This window comes from Lacerta agilis, chromosome 14, assembly GCF_009819535.1.
Source record: "Lacerta agilis isolate rLacAgi1 chromosome 14, rLacAgi1.pri, whole genome shotgun sequence".
NCBI lineage: Eukaryota > Metazoa > Chordata > Lepidosauria > Squamata > Lacertidae > Lacerta > Lacerta agilis.
Window position 1 is genome coordinate 28,236,508 of NC_046325.1, and position 17,817 is coordinate 28,254,324.

The 17,817-nt window shown below is 45.0% G+C and overlaps 1 protein-coding gene across 1 annotated transcript; it reads right to left on the reverse strand.

Moving 5' to 3' along the window:
- Nucleotides 1-791: 791 nt before the first annotated feature.
- LOC117059189 (keratin, type I cytoskeletal 10-like) lies at nucleotides 792-13,350 on the reverse strand. Its single transcript, XM_033170742.1, has 8 exons — nucleotides 12,892-13,350; nucleotides 10,572-10,654; nucleotides 8,969-9,125; nucleotides 7,915-8,076; nucleotides 5,706-5,831; nucleotides 5,124-5,347; nucleotides 2,508-3,271; nucleotides 792-1,237 (listed from the first exon to the last, which is right to left on the reverse strand). The coding sequence occupies exons 1-8, from the start codon at nucleotides 13,294-13,296 to the stop codon at nucleotides 1,218-1,220; spliced, it is 1,941 nt and encodes a 646-aa protein (XP_033026633.1). The 5' UTR covers nucleotides 13,297-13,350; the 3' UTR covers nucleotides 792-1,217.
- Between the last annotated feature and the right edge of the window lie 4,467 nt (nucleotides 13,351-17,817).

The following is a 17,817-nucleotide window of genomic DNA, read 5'->3' on the forward strand; positions in this document are numbered from 1 at the left end:
GCTCTCTCTTTCTGACATGCCCTGCCAGTTCTGTCACCATTCCTAAGCATATATCTACCTGATAGGTTTCTGCACCACTGATAGTGTCAGGGCCTGAGCGATCCCACTTTCTGTTTGCCCAGGAGCCAAAGATCTGAAACCATTTTTTTTTACCCCTGTGTGTCTAGACTGTTAGTCACAAGGTGTGTGTGTGTGTGTGTGTGTGTGTGTGTGAGAGAGAGAGAGAGAGAGAGAGAGAGAGAGAGAGAGAGAGAGAGAGAGAGATCTGCTTGTTGGCAACACCTCCATTCCCAAATGCTGCGAGACTTCGAGAAGGAGCACACTTCTGAAACTTTTTTAGAACGAACGTTCAGCAGCCTTCCCAACTCTGTACCTCATGGTTACAAAACAGCCAGAAGCAACATTTGTGAAACAGAATCACTTTGGAAACCCAGATTCCTGATTGCTTTATGCAGAAGTAAACTTTTATTAGAGGTGCAAGCACAGAGAAAAGTGCAGAGAATGAGAAAAGCAGGTGTACACCAGAGGCAGGAAGGGAATCCATCTACACACACCCTTATGTCCTTGCCACCTACACGAGAGAGGTTAGACGATGTGGGACTCCAATTTGTTTATGAAAATCCATATATTCACCTAATTTTCTGAACTTTCTTGATAACATGTGCTGTGATGGCAGATATAGGTTGGGGCAAGTTAATCTACCGGTACTTAACAACATTACTTTAAAACGCCTAAGGGTTTAGTTTCTTTCTTTCTTTTAAAGTGAGATTTCAAAAGTATAATGAATCTTTGAAATGTAAGAAGATTCTAATTCAAAAACTCTGCTGAATTCCGAAGGCGTGTGCCATTTCATTTCAGGTATGTTATAGCGCACATTTTGTTATGCATACAGTACTGGCTTCCGTTGCAGTGCTGTTTTGGACAATATTTGGACATATGCCGATTTAACACATAGAACGTCCCTTTTCTTGCTTTGCAGCTCAGTCTAAAGATGGTATCCAACAAGTCTGCAGTGACTAAGTACATCTGGAAAGTGTTGTAGAATCATATAGTTTTGGAAGGGACCCCAAGGGTTGCGGGAGGGCATGCATTTGGGACCGGCCCCACCGACTTCATGCTGTCAGCAGTATCGGTCAAATGGAAGAAGAATCCTTTCTTGCTGTTTGTTCTTGCTTCAATCCGTTCTTTCATTTGGAAGAGGGAGGTGTCGTCATACCTTAGTACTTCTGTGAATAGCCTATTGAAAGAGAGAGGAACATGTTTCTGGATTTTAAAGGCTCAGGGGTCACCAACGAACCACTCAGGGACAAGACCCAGATGGAGTAGGAGAAACCACGCATAGACAGAAACTTTCTGGCCTTTCTAGCTTCACCCACTTCTTCCATTGTTACTCCTCTTTCTAACATTCTGCCCCACTCAAGCAACTCTAGAAAACAAACAATGGGAGATCAGGACACATTTTAAGTCCTATTCCTGCCCCCATAAGGACAGGGTTCCCACATTCCAGATCTGCAAATCTCGGCTGCCTACTATTAACCAAATTGTTTGCAATTGTTTTATTCCAGAGATGTGTTTGTCTATTATCTGCATAAAACTCCCAGAGCGGCAAAGATATCAAATAATGAAAATGGAGGCAATAAAACATGATCCTAAAATCAATAATGCTCTAATTTGCTGAGAATTGAGCACCATTCATTTTAACACAATGCTGTAGCCTTAAACACATATATGATCTAGATCCAAACATAAGATCATGACTCATGGCCGCATTTACCACATAGTTTGGTCCTGTGTAGCTGGTTTTCTCTTTTAAAAATAATCACCCTTTTATCCCTCTCATGGTCACATTCTGAATCTCCCTCTTCTCCTGAAGTTACAGTCGTACCTTGGATCCCAAATGCCTTACAAGTTGAACATTTTGGCTCCTGAATGCCACAAACCTGGAAGTGAGTGTTCCAGTTTGCGAATGTTCTTTAGAACCTGGAAGTCTGACAGTGCTTCCATGGCTTCCAATTGGTTGCAGGAGCTTCCTGCAGCCAATCAGAAGCCACGCTTTGGTTTCCGAATGTTTTGGAAGTCGAACAGACTTCTGGAATGGATTCCATTCGACTTCCAAGGTACAACTGTATAGACAAGGGCTAATTGATGGTGAATGAGTATAAAACGTTGATGAAAAGATGGAATGAAAATTATATATATACACACAGGTGTATACATCCTGTTACAGAAATGCATAGATTGAAAAATGTTAAATCAATGTTTCCAAGGCAAGAAAGACTGGTTACAGGAAGTTCAGAACCTTTAAACACCTTTAAACAAAAACTTTTCTGTCTGCAAAGATTATGCAGGCATGAGGTTTTTAGTTGATTTCATCTGATTTTAAATTTTTAAATTGTTTTTATTATGTAAAGTTACTATTGTAAACTGCTTTGATCATTTTTGTTTTTAAAAAATGTTTTTTTTAAATATAAATAAATAAATAATAAACATGTTATGGTTCTTCTTACCTTGTCCTTCATAAGAGCCAGACTGGGATTGGGTGGATGAATGGCTGTGACTTAATGAAGGCCTGCTTTGAGGTGAGGGAGAAGATGGATAATGGCCACCACTTCCTCCTCCTCTTCCTCCAGAACTTCCTCCTTGTGAAATTCCACCTGGTGATTGTACTCCTCCACCGCTTTCTCCTCCTCCACTTCTGCCTCTAGAACTTCCTCCTTGAGAAATTCCACCAGGAGATTGCTGGCCACCACTTCCTCCTCCTCTAGAACTTCCTCCTTGTGAAATCCCACCAGGCGATTGTCCTCCTCCACTTCCTCCTCCTCTAGAACTTCCTCCTTGTGAAATCCCACCAGGCGATTGTCCTCCACTTCCTCCTCCTCTAGAACTTCCTCCTTGCGAAATCCCACCAGGCGATTGCCCTCCTCCACTTCCTCCTCCTCTAGAACTTCCTCCCTGAGAAATTCTACCAGGCGATTGTCCTCTTCCACTTCCTCCTCCTCCAGAACTTCCTCCTTGAGAAATCCCACCAGGTGATTGCTGCCCTCCACTTCCTCCTCCTCTAGAACTTCCTCCTTGAGAAATTCTACCAGGCGATTGTCCTCTTCCACTTCCTCCTCCTCTAGAACTTCCTCCTTGAGAAATCCCACCAGGTGATTGCTGTCCTCCACTTCCTCCTCCTCTAGAACTTCCTCCATGTGACATTCCACCAAATGATCGTCCTCCTCCTGAACTTCCACCAGGTGTTCCACCTCCTCCTTGCCCTATATCAGCCCTTTGACAAATAAGAAAGGTGTTATTTTAGATGGGGAGGAGAGATATCAGCTGCATGATTTGACAGAAACTACTCTTTTGTGTGTGTGTGTGTGTGTGTGTGTGTGTGTATCATTGTGCCCCAGCCTGAATCAAATAACGTGGGTGACATCATAGAGAGTACAGCAATATTTTGAGCAGATTGCCCAAGTTCCTATTTGTTTGCAAAAATTTAAACACACTGGGATGGTTTCACCTAAATAAGTCAACTTGCCTCTCACTGATATCAATGTGAAAAGTTAGCCATGACTTACTTTATTCAAGACATAACTATGCTTCATCAAAAGATTCCAGGGTAGTGCCCAAAAGTAGGGGGGGGGACCTCACACGATATACATAAAACTTAAAACAAAACAGCAACAAACTTAAGCTTCATTGATTTCGGTGGGCTCTAAGTAGAACAGTCTGGATCCAATCTTCAAATTTAGAGTTCCCTCCACCCAACATCCCCCATTACGGATACTGTTGAATGCAGAAGGTTTGTGTAGTGAGGGATGGGAAGTTTAAAAATAAAATATTTAACAAGGTTGATATTTAGCACAGCTGCATTCTATGACACCAAGAAAACATACAATTTAATGTCTACCTCACAAAGCTGAATTCCCCCAGACTACCTGTAATTTGTCTCACCAAGCACAAATGAGCAGGAAAGTCTCTTATTTGAGGAAGAAGTGTATATTTAGATATTCAAAAGGATTTCAGGAAGAAGCAGAGCAAAAAATGGTTCAGGCTTGCCAACAACTAAAGATTCACTGGATCAAAATTTGGCATGGACCTGGGATCAAAACTGGGATTGGATAGAAATTATAGAGCAGGACAAGTGCCCACCCCCTCCCGTGGCCCTACAACCAGTAAAGGGCATGCTTAATGGAGCATGCCATTTTGAACTGGGTTTACCACTGAGTACCAGCCAGTCTGGTCCAGTGAATAGGGTTGTAGAATGGGGACTGACAAGTGGGCGGCATTGCGGCCGGGCAGCCAGGTCACAACAATATGCCGTCTCAGAGGGTGGAGGGTTGCCGCCGCCTCCCTGCTTCATGCCGGTCGTGTTGTTGTTGCTGGGGTTCTGCCCTTGTGGGACAGCCCCAGCCAATCAGCTATCAGTATGGGCGTGGCCATGGGCGATTGCCCGGCCGGCACCCTCTCTCTTGTTTGGGCTCAAGTGGCAGTTAGGGATTGGGTAAGCCTTTGTTTGTATGGAGGGGAAGTTGTAGCCTTCGCCTGCCCCTCCTCAGTAAGGGTATCCTGTTAAAGGGATCCGGGGTATGAATCCTGTACAGAGCCTGGACGTGGGCTAGGGCCATGTCACAGCCCCTTCAGGGACCCCTTGGGGTGCCCCTATTTTATGTAAGTCATAGGGCGCCCCCTATCAGTGGTTTACCCTTAAGTGGACTCCCTGCAGACGATCAGGAGTCAAGATATAGCCTGGCTTCATCCCAATGCATAAGCCAAACTGCTCACATCTGTAACCAATAAAGTTGTGGCCTATTTGAACCCATAAACCAAAATGCTTTGTGTCCGTGTACTTTATTGTTCTCCTGTGAACTTTGTGGGTGCCTTGGCACGCAACTGCAATTGTCAGTTGCAGTTCCTCAGCCTATCATCTGGTTTCAAAGGTTTCTTGTGAAAGTGAATGAAGAGGTCGTAAAGAGCCTTGCAGGACAATACGTGCTCAAGAGGTGTGATACGTAACAACTGCAAGATTCTGAGAGAGGTATTCTCCAGGAGGAGATTCTCAGGGGCCATTTCTCCCACAATCCTATAAATAGCAACTGACATGTTATTAGACTCATTGCTGTGTGAATTCTACATACGCGAGGTGCTTCCCTTCCTCAAGCAGTTGACGGTACTGGTTGATCTCCCCCTCCAGATGGGTCTTGATGCCAAGGAGTGTCTGGTACTCCTGGCTTTGATTCTGGATCTCACACTTAATACTGGCCAGCTCATGTTCCAGCGGCTCAACGAGGTTCACGATCTGCTGCAGCTGCATGTTGTAGCGTCCTTCTGTGTCGTTCAGGTTGTTTTGCAGAGACTGGAGCTGCAAAGCAAATACAAAGCCTTCAAGAGCGAGGGCAGAACATAGGCCCAGCTTTGTTCATTCATTCCTGCACATCAGGTGTGGGGACCATTTGGGCCATTCAGATGTTGCTGAACAACTTCCATCAGCCCTAGCAAGCATGGCCAATGGCCGGGGCTGATGGAAGATTCAGAACAGCAACATTTGGGGGGGCGGCGGCAAAGTGTCCCCACTCCTGTTCCACGTTGGGTGTCAGGTCTAGCATAGCCTTCTTTCTGGTATGGTGTGAAGCTGCATTGCACCAAAAGATCCCAACAGCTTCAAGCAACTGAGACTAGTTCTATGGAATGATGGCGCAGAATTGGAAGCTGTGACTCACTAAACTGATCTGCGACTTCAGCTCAATTTCCAGGGTTTGATATTGCTGACTGAGCTCCATCACTTCTTTGTTACCGGTCCCAATTTCCTGGTCGCTCGACTTGTCTTGCTGACGAGCTTCCTCCATCTGGAAAACACAAACAGAGGGCCATGAATCAGGGCCTTCCACGAGTATACACATTCCAAATCAAAGTGGGGGGGGGATGAGCAGAATGTGTTGTGCAAAACAGAGGAATGGCAACTTGGGTGGATTTTCATAGCTGTTCCTATGCAGACACTTGAAATAATGGACAGTTTGTTTATTTTCCCCCTGCCCAAACTTAATAAATATCATTAATTTAAAAGATGGGAGTGTTTTTCACACTTCAGTGACAACAGTAACGATGTAATTTTTTTCAATAACATTTCTAAACATGCAATGCATATGTTACTAACCTTGTCTCAAATCTTAATGCAGTAGTACCTCAGAAGTCAAACAGAATCCGTTCCGGAAGTCCGTTCGACATCCAAAGCGTTTGGAAACCAAGGCACGGCTTCCGATTGGGTGCAGGAAGCTCCTGCAGCCAATCGGAAGCTGTGGAAGCCCCGTCGGACATTCGGGTTCCAAAGAACGTTCGCAAGCCAGAACACTCACTTCCGGATTTGCGGCGTTTGGGAGCCAAAATGTTTGACTTGTAAGGCGTTCGGGATCCAAGGTACGTCTGTATAAGAAGCCTGACAGGTCAGAACAGAACAGAGGCCCATCCAATTCAGGTTCCGGTTTCCTACAGTGGCCAAACAGATCCCTATAGGAAGCCCACAAGTAAGCCATGAGCACAATGGCACTCTCCCCTCTTGTGGTTTCAGAGTCATGTGGTATTCAGAGTCACATGGCCTCCAACAGGGGAAGCAGAACCTCCTAGCCATCAGGGTTAGTAGCCTTCTCCTCGTGCTGATAGCCTCGTCCTCTGTGACTTTGCCTAACCCTCTTTCAAAGCCACCCAAGCTGGTTTGCCATCCCTGCCTGCTGTGGATTTTCCATAGTTTAATTACGGTATGCACTGGGTTTTCAATGGTTGAAGTGAGGGCCCTTGGGGAAAGCACTGGGAAGGTATTGCTTTTCACTCTGTGTGCTAAAGGCATGCTTACACTATAAAGCTACATTGATTTGCTTCAATTTCCTAAATAACTTCGGAACTGTAGCTCGGTGAGGGTGCTGAACACCTTCTGATAATTATCCCTAGCCTCCTGCGTACAATTAGATTTCTCAAGACTTCCAGGGCGGTGAGCTGGGGAATGACTATTAAATCAATTTATGACTGTGCTACAGATCCCAGTGTTTTGTCCACACACAGCTACCTACAAATAGGCAAGCAATTGGGGTACCTTTTCCTTGTGTCAGACCCCTAATGAGTTAAAATTCTTTCTTTTAGAGCTGCGTAGGCTGCAGAGGGCTGCATAGGCTGCGCAGCTGCGTAGGCTGTGTAGGTCTGAAGCTCAACATCAAAAAAACTAAGAACATGGCCACTGGTCCCATCACCTCCTGGCAAATAGAAGGGGAAGAAGTGGAGGCTTGGGCTGTCTTGGGCTCCATGATCACTGCAGATGGTGACAGCAGTCACGAAATTAAAAGACGCCTGCTTCTTGGGAGAAAAGCAATGACAAACCTAGACAGCATCTTAAAAAGCAGAGACATCACCTTGCCGACAAACGTCCGTATAGTTAAAGCTATGGTTTTCCCAGTAGTAATGTATGGAAGTGAGAGCTGGACCATCAAGAAGACTGATCGCCGAAGAATTGATGCTTTTGAATTATGGTGCTGGAGGAGATTCTTGAGAGTCCCATGGACTGCAAAAATATCAAACTTATCCATCCTTAAAGAAATCAGCCCTGAGTGCTCACTGGAAGGGCAGATCCTGAAGTTGATGCTCCAGTACTTTGGCCACCTCGTGAGAAGAGAAGACTCCCTGGAAAAGACCCTGATGTTGGGAAAGATGGAGGGCACAAGGAGAAGGGGACGACAGAGGACGAGATGGTTGGACAGTGTTCTCGAAGCGACTGGCATGAGTTTGGCCAAACTGTGGGAGGCAGTGGAGGATAGGGGTGCCTGGCGTGCTCTGGTCCATGGGGTCACGAAGGGTCAGACACGACTGAACAACTGAACAACAACAACAACAGGCTGCAGAGAAGCATGCTTTGACCCTGTTCACTGCACTCTTGGGGTTACTCACCTTAGCCTCATACCATTGTTCGACCTCTCTGCGGTTTTCCTGAATGATCTGTTCATATTCGTGTCTCAGGTCATCCAGTCTCTTTTTCAGATCCTCGCCAGGATTGGAATCAACCTCAACAGTGACATCCCCACCGGACTGGTGCTGCAAACTGTTCTTTACCTGCATGTCCAAAACAAATAAAAATATTGAGACCCTCCCAGAGCACACAGTGGGCACACTTCCTAGGCACACTAATGTGTAAATAGTTTTCTGAGTCAGTGGGTGGCGGGTGCAAATTATTTACAGCATCTGTACCCCACTCTTCAGCCAAAAAGGCTTCCAGAGTGACTCGCATGCAGTCAGTTAAAACAAGACAGTCCCTGTCCACAGGCTTACAATAAATTTTTAAAAGACACACGAGAAAATGGACAGGGAGGGAAGAGGGAAAAAACGAAACTCGGGCACCAATTCTCAAACAGCTTTTTCTTATAATGACCAACTGGCACAGTTCAGGGGCAAGAGGTATGTGATGTAGCCAGGCTGTTACAGCAGAGGTGATGGAGTAAATTCTGCTTCCCATCTCTCCCACTGACATAGTCACATTCAAAGTGACGGAGCGTATCCCATTCAAAACAATGGAGTGCATCACATTCAAAGCAATAGAGTGTGGTTAGACTGCATCCTTCTTTGAGCTCATGTTTGACTGGGCATTAAAATGTGCAGCCCACAATTCCCAATTCTGCCAAGGCTATGCATACACTATGTGCAAAACTGATGGGTTTGTGGGGAGCCTGTGGGAGGGTGGGGGGCAGATGCTGAACCTTGCCTGGGAGTTAGCAGTTCCCTCCCCTGTTTTAAAGTTCCCAAGAGTTAACACAAGGCCAGAGCCGCTGTGTCCTTTATTCCCATACCTAGTGGGAAATAAGCTGCTGGTATATTCTGGGATTTCACAAAAATATCGGTAGATCCGAGTGCAAGGGTGTAAACTTCCTTTCTGAAATTTAACATGTGTCTTCCAAAGGCCTTGGATTTCATTCCAGGCAAGAGTGGGGTGGGGTGGGGGCCCTCTTACTTCACTGTGGTTTTTCTTAAGATGGCTCAGCTCTTCCCGCAGGGATTCATACTCCATCTCCAGGTCAGACTTTTCCAAAGTCAGCTTATCCAAAAGGGGACGTAAACCTTGCAGATCAGCCTCTACCGTCTGGCGAAGACCAGCCTCTGTCTCATACCTAAGAAAGCCAGGGAAGTTAGTCTGAAAGGCAACAAAGGCGAAATCTGCAGCGATCCATTTTGTTTGCGACAAAACTATTTGGTTGCTGCTGTTTTAAACGTCTCTCAGGGACCAATCCTAAATTCCAGGGATGCCAGCAGGATTTCCAGAGGCTGGTACACAGGATGTGGATTGAGCTACCTGCGTCTTCTTGCCCCCCCCCAACCCCACTGCCCCCTGCCACTGCCATCAATCGATAGGAACTTCTGTTTCTGTCCATGTGTCCAGCTTAGCCTAGCCTACCTTGCTGGGTTGTTGTAAAGAGAAAAAGGGAGAGGGAGAGTAATTTACACAACCTTGAGCCCCTTTGAGGAAAAAGCAAGGCAGGAATGCAAGATTCTTGTATTAATTTACAAGGTCCAGGATACCTCAAGGACTGCCTGATCCCTTAAGTCTCTGCCCAATCACAGAGGTCTTTGGGAAAGTCACTTGTACAGCCGGGAGGAAAAGCAAGATAGAAATATACAACTGCAAGCAGCAAATACTCAAAGCAAAACACTCACACGTATTTTGTCATCCTGATAAAGTATCATTGTGTTGAAGTATAGTCTATGGGAATTATAATTTGCTGTAACTGTAAAGATACGTAATGATTTTATGGTTTCATTTGCTGATATTGTTTATGGAACCAGAGTGGTTTAACCATCAATCCCAGGGATTATTTATACATACATACATACATACATACATACATACATACATACCCCGTATGTATGTATGTATGTATTTATTTATACATACATACATACATACATACATACATACATACATACCCCGCCCATCTGGCTGTGTTTCCCCAGCCACTCTGGGTGGTTCCCAATAGAATATCAATAATAATAATAGTGATAAAAGATCAAACATTAAAAACTTCCCTAAACAGGGCTGCCTTCAAATGTCTTCTAAAAGTCAGATAGTTGTTTATTTCCTTGACATCTGATGGGAGGGCGTTCCACAGGGCAGGTGCCACTACCGAGAAGGCCCTCTGCCTGGTTCCCTGTAACCTCACTTCTCGCAGTGAGGGAACCACCAGAAGGCCCTCGGAGATCGACCTCATTGTCCAGGGTGAACGATGGGGAGCTCTGGGAATAATAGCTTTATGCAGTACTTTTTTCTATAAAAAAATGTTTAGGGGTACTCTCATTTTCCTACTCATATTGAAATATTGCCCCTCAGTGAGGCCAAACTTAGATTCACAAAATGTTAAGGGGTATGCATACCTCTGCGTACCCCCAGAGAAAAAGCACTGGCTTTATGAGAGGAATAGGGGTCTCCTAAGAGCTAACAGCACCTTCAATAAACTACAGTACCCAGGATTCTTTGAGAGTACCCATGGCTGTTGAAAGTGGTTTAAGAGCATGGGTGTGGATGTGGCCCAATAGGAAGCATCGCTGTATAATGGTCTTACTTCATCTTGAAGTCATTAGCAGCCATCTTTGTGTTATCGATGTCCAGGAGCATCTTGTTACTCTCGGCCATCACATCAACCAGCTGCAAGAAGGGGAAAAGGACACACTTGGTTGCTAAGGATTCGGGACCACCATATTTCCACAGTGATACAAAGGGGAGAAATACCTGACGCAAAACATCACTTTGAAAAAATAAATAATCATGTATGGAAAGCTGATATTCTGATTGACATTCTGATTGTTGCCATTAGTGCTAAACTAAGGTAAAGGTAAAGGGACCCCTGACCATTAGGTCCAGTCGTGGACGACTCTGGGGTTGCGGTGCTCATCTCGCTTTACTGGCCGAGGTAGCCGGTATACAGCTTTCTGGGTCATGTGGCCAGCATGACTAAGCTGCTTCTGTAGAACCAGAGCAGCGCACGGAAATGCTGTTTACCTTCCTGCCAGAGCGGCACCTATTTATCTATTTACACTTTGACATGCTTTCGAACTGCTAGGTGGGCAGGAGCAGGGACTGAGCAAAGGGAGCTCACCCCGTCTTGGGGATTCGAACCGCCGACCTTCTGATTGGCAAGCCCTAGGCTTTGTGGTTTAACCCACAGCGCCACCCGTGTCCCCAGTGCTAAACTAGATGTTACTTAAAACTTGTGGCTGCCATCGAGCCACAGCTCTTCCCCCACATTTCCCAGTAACATTTAATTGAAGCCGTCGTGCTTTCCTCTAGGATAGTACAAGCTGGTAGGACCTCAAACAAGCCAATTTATTATCCTTCTCATTCTGTAGTGTGGCATCCAACAAAGCAGATATGCAGGCATAAGAATTTCCACTTTCGCTATGGAGCTTCCCCTCCCTCTCCTCTCCCATGCGCCCCGCACCCTCCCCAAATTTGCTCCAGAGGAAAACTCCAGAACAGATTTAGGGAGGCTCACAGGATACACAGGGTGGGGAGAGGTAGAGGAAGTGCTTAGAAAGTAGAGGCAATTTTTATCTCTTTTAGTATTTTAACTTTTGTATGTTTCAAAGTAGGGTTGTTATTTTTTCTTAATGCTTTATCCTTTGTAAACCATTCTGAGGTGTGTGTTCCCCCCCCCCCAATCAAGCGGTGCATAAATTGTTTGGGGAAAATACATACAATAAAGTAAAATACTAGTTGCTGGAAACCGCAGAATGGGAGAATGTCATTGCACTCATGGTTTTTCCACTGGCATCTATGAGAACAGGATGCTGCACTAGGTGAGCCTTTTGCCTGCTCCAGCAAGGCCTTTGTTATATTCTTATGTCCCTCCCCATTGTGATCTGAACAAAACACACATGTTGCTAGGGGTGGATCTACACACAGGGGGAAAAACACTATAAAAAGTAAGAAATTAAATCGTTATAACAAAAGAAAAAAACGTTATGGAAAATCGCATAGAATTTATTTATTTATTTATTTATTTGCTCTCCAGCACCATCTGGTGTTGCGTGTTTATAAGTAACGCACCATCTGGTGTTGCGTGTTTATAAGTAACGCATCCAAAACGCTGTTTCTTGACTAATGTAGCTGAGTCTTAGGTGCCTTAAGGAAAAAGTGTTCACTGGCACCAGTGAGGGTTGGTATGTGACAATAATCTAGCTTCTTAAAAAAGAACAAATTGGAACTTTTCCCCAAGGCTGTATTCTAGTCATGGATCTGTTCCCTGAATTTTTTCTTTTCTTTTTGTGAATTGTTTTTTAAAACACACACACACAAATCACATCAAAATTGTGCACATTTTATATGCATTCTACCCATAAAGTAACACATTTTTGAAATTTGTTTTTTTTAAAAGAAGAAGAAGAAAGAAAGAAAGAAAGAAAGAAAGAAAGAAAGAAAGAAAGAAAGAAAGAAAGAAAGAAACCACTTTCCCTAAAATACACATTTCTCCATATGTATAAATCTGGAATAAGTTAATCTGCTTTGGTTCGCTTTAAATTGTAGACCATTTGGAGTTCTCCTTCATCCTTGCTCTAGAGCAGTCCTCACAATCCATTTACCACAACCCCCATTTTACTGGATTTGAGAAGATGTTGCCAGCTTTGTGCAGCATTCCACAAACCACCTCATTAATCAGAGCCCAAAGAGAAGCCTCTCTCAGAGAGCCAAAACAGACGGGGAAGGGTGAACGAAACCTTATTTGCATCAGCCTTCGGCCATAGCAACAAAAGAACATGTACACAGAACAAAATTAAAAGTTGATTATATAAAACACTTCAGGGTCCTGAATCAGCAATCAAATAGTGGGCCTTATTCTGATTGCCCCGGCTATAAACTCTGACGGGGAAGGGTGATTACGCTACCTCGTGGGAGAGCTTGTCAATCTCGCCGTAGTAAGAGCTGTAGTCTTTCGGTGTGCCACTCTGCCCGTGCTTCTGATGCCACTCTTCGATCAAGTGCTCCAGCTGGTTGTTCTCTGCTTCCAGGTTCCGCACCTGGTCGAGGTAAGAGGCCAGGCGGTCGTTGAGGTTCTGCATGGTGCTCTTCTCGTTGTTGGAGAGGAACCCGGCATCGTCGCCGCCACCAAACCCAAACCCACCAGAGCCGCCTCCGAAGGGGCTGCCTCCGAAACCACCTCCACCTCCATAGCTCTGCCCACCACCAAATCCACCACCGAACCCTCCAGGCATGCTATGGCATATCCCCCCTCCAGAGCCAGATCTTCCTCCACTATAACTTCCACCAGAAAACCCTTGACTGTTTCTCATGGAGGAAGTGTTTCTCCTAGAGGAGACTGAGGAAGACCCTACTCCTCCACTGCTGCCGCTGCCACCACCACCACCACAGATAGATGTCTGCTTGAAGCTAGAGATGCAGCTCATCATGATGGCTATGTGGGGATTCTGTCCAAAGCAATCTTTATTTATACCTTCTACTCCAGGTGTTTCTCCATCCCGTGTGGGTTTGCCTGGCTTTATTTGTTGATCCGAGGCATGATTTGCCAAAGGAGACTATCATTATTTCGAACAATCCCAGTCTGTGTGAGTTTGTTTGTTTGTTTGTTTAACATCCCAATGGTGTAATTTTCACCTGGGTGGCTCAGTGTTTTGTTCTGATCACGATTTTACATCCCAAGTGTCTACTGCAAGTTTGGACTTAGCCTCCTTCAGCCCTGCAATAACATGAACATTGCAACAAGGATTATTTGAGATCTATGGGTAGAAATGCAATTGCATACAGCCTGCTTGGCCCACATAAGTGACCTCCTAGAAGGGACTTGAAAGTTGAAACGGAAGAGTCATAGAACACAGGTACAGCTCAGCCTTCGCTTACCTGTGTTCTTCAGATGCTATTGGACTCCAACTCCCATCAGCATCAGGTAATGTGGCAACTGTCAGGCGTGCTGGTAGTTTTAGTCCAACAACATCCAGAGAAAGAGAGAGAGCTTAATATATTTAATACATTAAATATTTTATTGTTTAATATATTTATACCCCACCTTTCTCCAAAGCTGAGATTCGGGGTGGCTTACAATATTTAAAAACATCATTATGAAATACAAAGTAATAAAAACAAACTAGTTAAAAACAATAAGCAAACTAGTGCTGCCATACATTCAGAATTTCCTGGACATAGCTGGGATTCATCCATCGAAAATGGCGTCCGGGCAGAATTTTTGAAAATGGCAGCCCATATTGGAAGTGTTGCTCAACAACTTTTGAGTCCAGATTTTCACTTTTTGAAATATGGCAACCCTGAAGTAAACTACATCAAAGCTCATTTAATGCGAGCAATTAAAAACAGTTTGCCCTGATAGTGGCCCAGTGGTCAGCATCATCTGCACCTTAATTTTCAAAGGCCTGTTTCAAAAGGAAAGTCTTAGCCGGCTAATGGAAGGACAGCAAAGAGGAGCCATTGGGTGGGGCTTGTCACGTACGCATGATGCCACACACGTGAGACACACATATGATGTCTCACACAGTGTCAGGAGACCATGAAGCCTGCTGAGGCCCGCCACCACCATAGGGAGGCCAGTGGGGCCCGGTTTCCATGGGAAGGCCTGTCAATACCTGGCCCCTCAAGATGGGGGGGGGCCTCAACCCTGTCCTCCATACTTTGGGGGGGGGGCAACATGTGCTCATCCCCAGGGTTGGCACCTATGCTCTCATGTCACCACCAACCATGCCACTAATGTTGATGGGACTGAGAGAAGGTGCTCACTCGAGGGTGTTAGTACCTGGGCAGGGTCGTATAGGGAGATATGATTTTTCAGGTAGCCTGGGCCCAAGCTATTACAGTGGTACCTTGGTTCTCAAATGCCTTGGTATTCAAAAGCCTTGGTTCCCAAACGCCGAAGACTCAAAAGTAAGTATTCCAGTTTTTGAACGTTTTTCGGAAGCCAAACATCTGGTGCGGCTGCCAGCTATTGTTTCCGGGGCGCCTGCACCAATCAGAAACTACGCCTTGGTTTCCGAACATTTCAGAAGTCAAAGGGACTTCCAGAATGAATTAAGTTTGTTGTTTTTGTTTTTGCTATTTATTTTGCGGTTTTGTTTTTGAGGCTTTTTTGGTTAATTTGTTTTTGTGACTGTGTGGAACTCAGTTCAGCTTCTGATTGATTGATTGATTGATTGATTGATTGTGTGACTGTGGAAATGGATAAAAGCCCCCCATCCAAACAATGATTATCATCAGTGCAGGTAAGAATTTATTTTAAAAAAATTTTAATCATCTACAGTATTGTTTTATTTATTTTATAGTACAGTACATTGATTATTGCTTTCATTTTATGGATCAATGGTCTGGTTAGATAGTAAAATTCATGTTAACTTGCTGTTTTAGGGGTTGTTTTTAAATGTCTGGAATGGATTAATCCATTTTGCATTACTTTCTATGGGAAAGTGTGCCTTGGTTTTGGAATGCTTTGGTTTTGGAATGGACTTCCGGAACGGATTAAGTTTGAGAACGTAGGTACCACAGTATACCCAGATTTTCAGATAAGATTGGCTCCCTGAGTGAGTTACAATTAAAAGTCCCCATGAGATACAATGTAAATAAACGCGTGTGGTTTTGCAAGTGGTGGAGAAAAGAGGAGGGGAACTGAAGTTTAGATGCTCTCCGAGCCTATTTTGCATTGCTGATTGACAGAATGATTGCTAGCTTGGATACTCTTTGGGTGGCCTGTTCCATAAGGCTGGGGCCATGACAGCAAAACGAAAGCCCTGCTCTAAAGCAACTTTCTTGGCTGTGATGCTGAAACTAAGCACCCACATGAAATTCTTGAGGAGGAGGCTTCTGGATTCCGGATCGTTTCTCCTCTCGGGATTCTTTCCGAGAGAGCCACGTGGGTGCCTAGTTTCTGCTTGCATAGGAATCGGCATTCATGTGCAAATTGCATCTTTTGTGAGAAATAACCCCCAGCCTCAGGTTTCCCTGTTTGGAAAATGTGCTTAAAAGTATGTATCTTCTCCTCGGAGCTACTGTGGGTGCGCATGAGCTGAAGAGTGCCTAGCATTATATATTAATATAAGAATGGTGTTGTCAGATGCAAGGCATGATGGGAAGCCTGAAAAGAGCAATGGGAAATTTTCATGTTATTGGGCACATGCGAAGCTTTTCCAGTTAAGTGGGTGACATGTGCTTCCTGGAAGGAGCCTGTTTTTTTTCCCCTGCTAGATGAAGACTAGGGGAGAGTGGGAGACTCAGCCTTCCTTAACTTGCTTAACTTTCCAATGCGGCTAGACTATGACTCCCATCATCCCTCGCCATTGGCCATGTTGACTGTGACTGATGTGAGTTGGAGTCCAGTACAACTGAGTCCTCTGCAATGGAGGGATTCTTATTTTGTCTGGGGCTCTCGGGAAGACCAGTGCTCTCTGTCAGGAAGTAGTGGTGACCCCTAGCTTGGGTGGCTTTGAAAGAGGATTAGGCAATGACTCCCTCAGACCTTGGAAGCAGAGCAAGTAGTGATTGATAGTCTTCTCCATGAAACTTTCCCAGTGTGGTGTAGTGGTTAAGAGCGGTAGACTCGTAATCTGGGGAACCGGGTTCGCGTCTCCGCTCCTCCACATGCAGCTGCTGGGTGACCTTGGGCTAGTCACACTTCTCTGAAGTCTCTCAGCCCCACTCACCTCACAGAGTGTTTGTTGTGGGGGAGGAAGGGGAAGGAGAATGTTAGCCGCTTTGAGACTCCTTAGGGTAGTGATAAAGCAGGATATCAAATAATCCAAACTCCTCCTCCTCCTCCTCCTCCTCCTCTTCTTCTTCTTCTTCTTCTTCCCATTGCCCTTTAGAAGCCCGAGTTGCCATGCCCTCGCATGAAGTCTTGGGTTTCCATTTTTGGGAGAAGGGAGACTGCGGCGCTGGGGAGAGGGCAGGCCGGCGAGGCCCCCTAGATTTAGAGGCCCTAGGCTTCGGCCTACTTAGCCTATACATAAATCCAGCACTGTCAATGCATCACCTGAAGCAGCTGGTTTTAAATCAATAGATGACTTCAGCAGTGCCTTCACCCGCCTAGGCAGTGTGTTTAGAAAAGTGTCATAATTATATTTTGGAAGCGTGCTGCAGATGATTTGTGGTCATGCTTCGTTTTCATTGAGTGTCTGTCTGTCACTGATCGGCAAGATTTACCTGTTGCTACTACAAGAAACTTCCTTGCTGCACAAGACTTGGTTTGTGTTTCCAGGCTGTGGTTAGACTAAAATAGTTTGAGAAGTCTTGGTGAGCACATACTTCAAAACTGCACACCAGCTAACTGGTCAAAGAAAAACCGGGCAAGTGCTGCAACCTTTCACATCCACGTTTCGAAAAACAAAGGAATGTGGAAATATTTCCTACTCTAAAGTAAGGTCGCCTCCAGACTGTCAATGCTTTGGAGGAAGGATTCAAGAGCATGCCAGGGTTTTAGGTTTGTGCAATTAAAGTGGATTAAAGAGTTCTTTCACCTTGGTGCAACAATTCAACTTTTGGGGTGTTTTGTTTGCAGCTAGGGAACTGATGAGGACATGTACTGGAATGTGTAGGATGAGCAAACAATTAATGAGAAGATGTGCAATCACCTTGCAGGCAAATCAGGAGGGATGTGTGATGGATGCTCATTGCGGTACAACCTCATTGCAAACAGATCAGAACAAATGCTCAGTAAAGACTGGAGAGAGAGAGAGAGAGAGAGGGGGGGGGGTGGAATACAGTGGTACCTCGGGTTACAGACGCTTCAGGTTTCAGACTCCGCTAACCCAAAAATAGTACCTCGGGTTAAGAACTTTGCTTCAGGATGAGAACAGAAATCG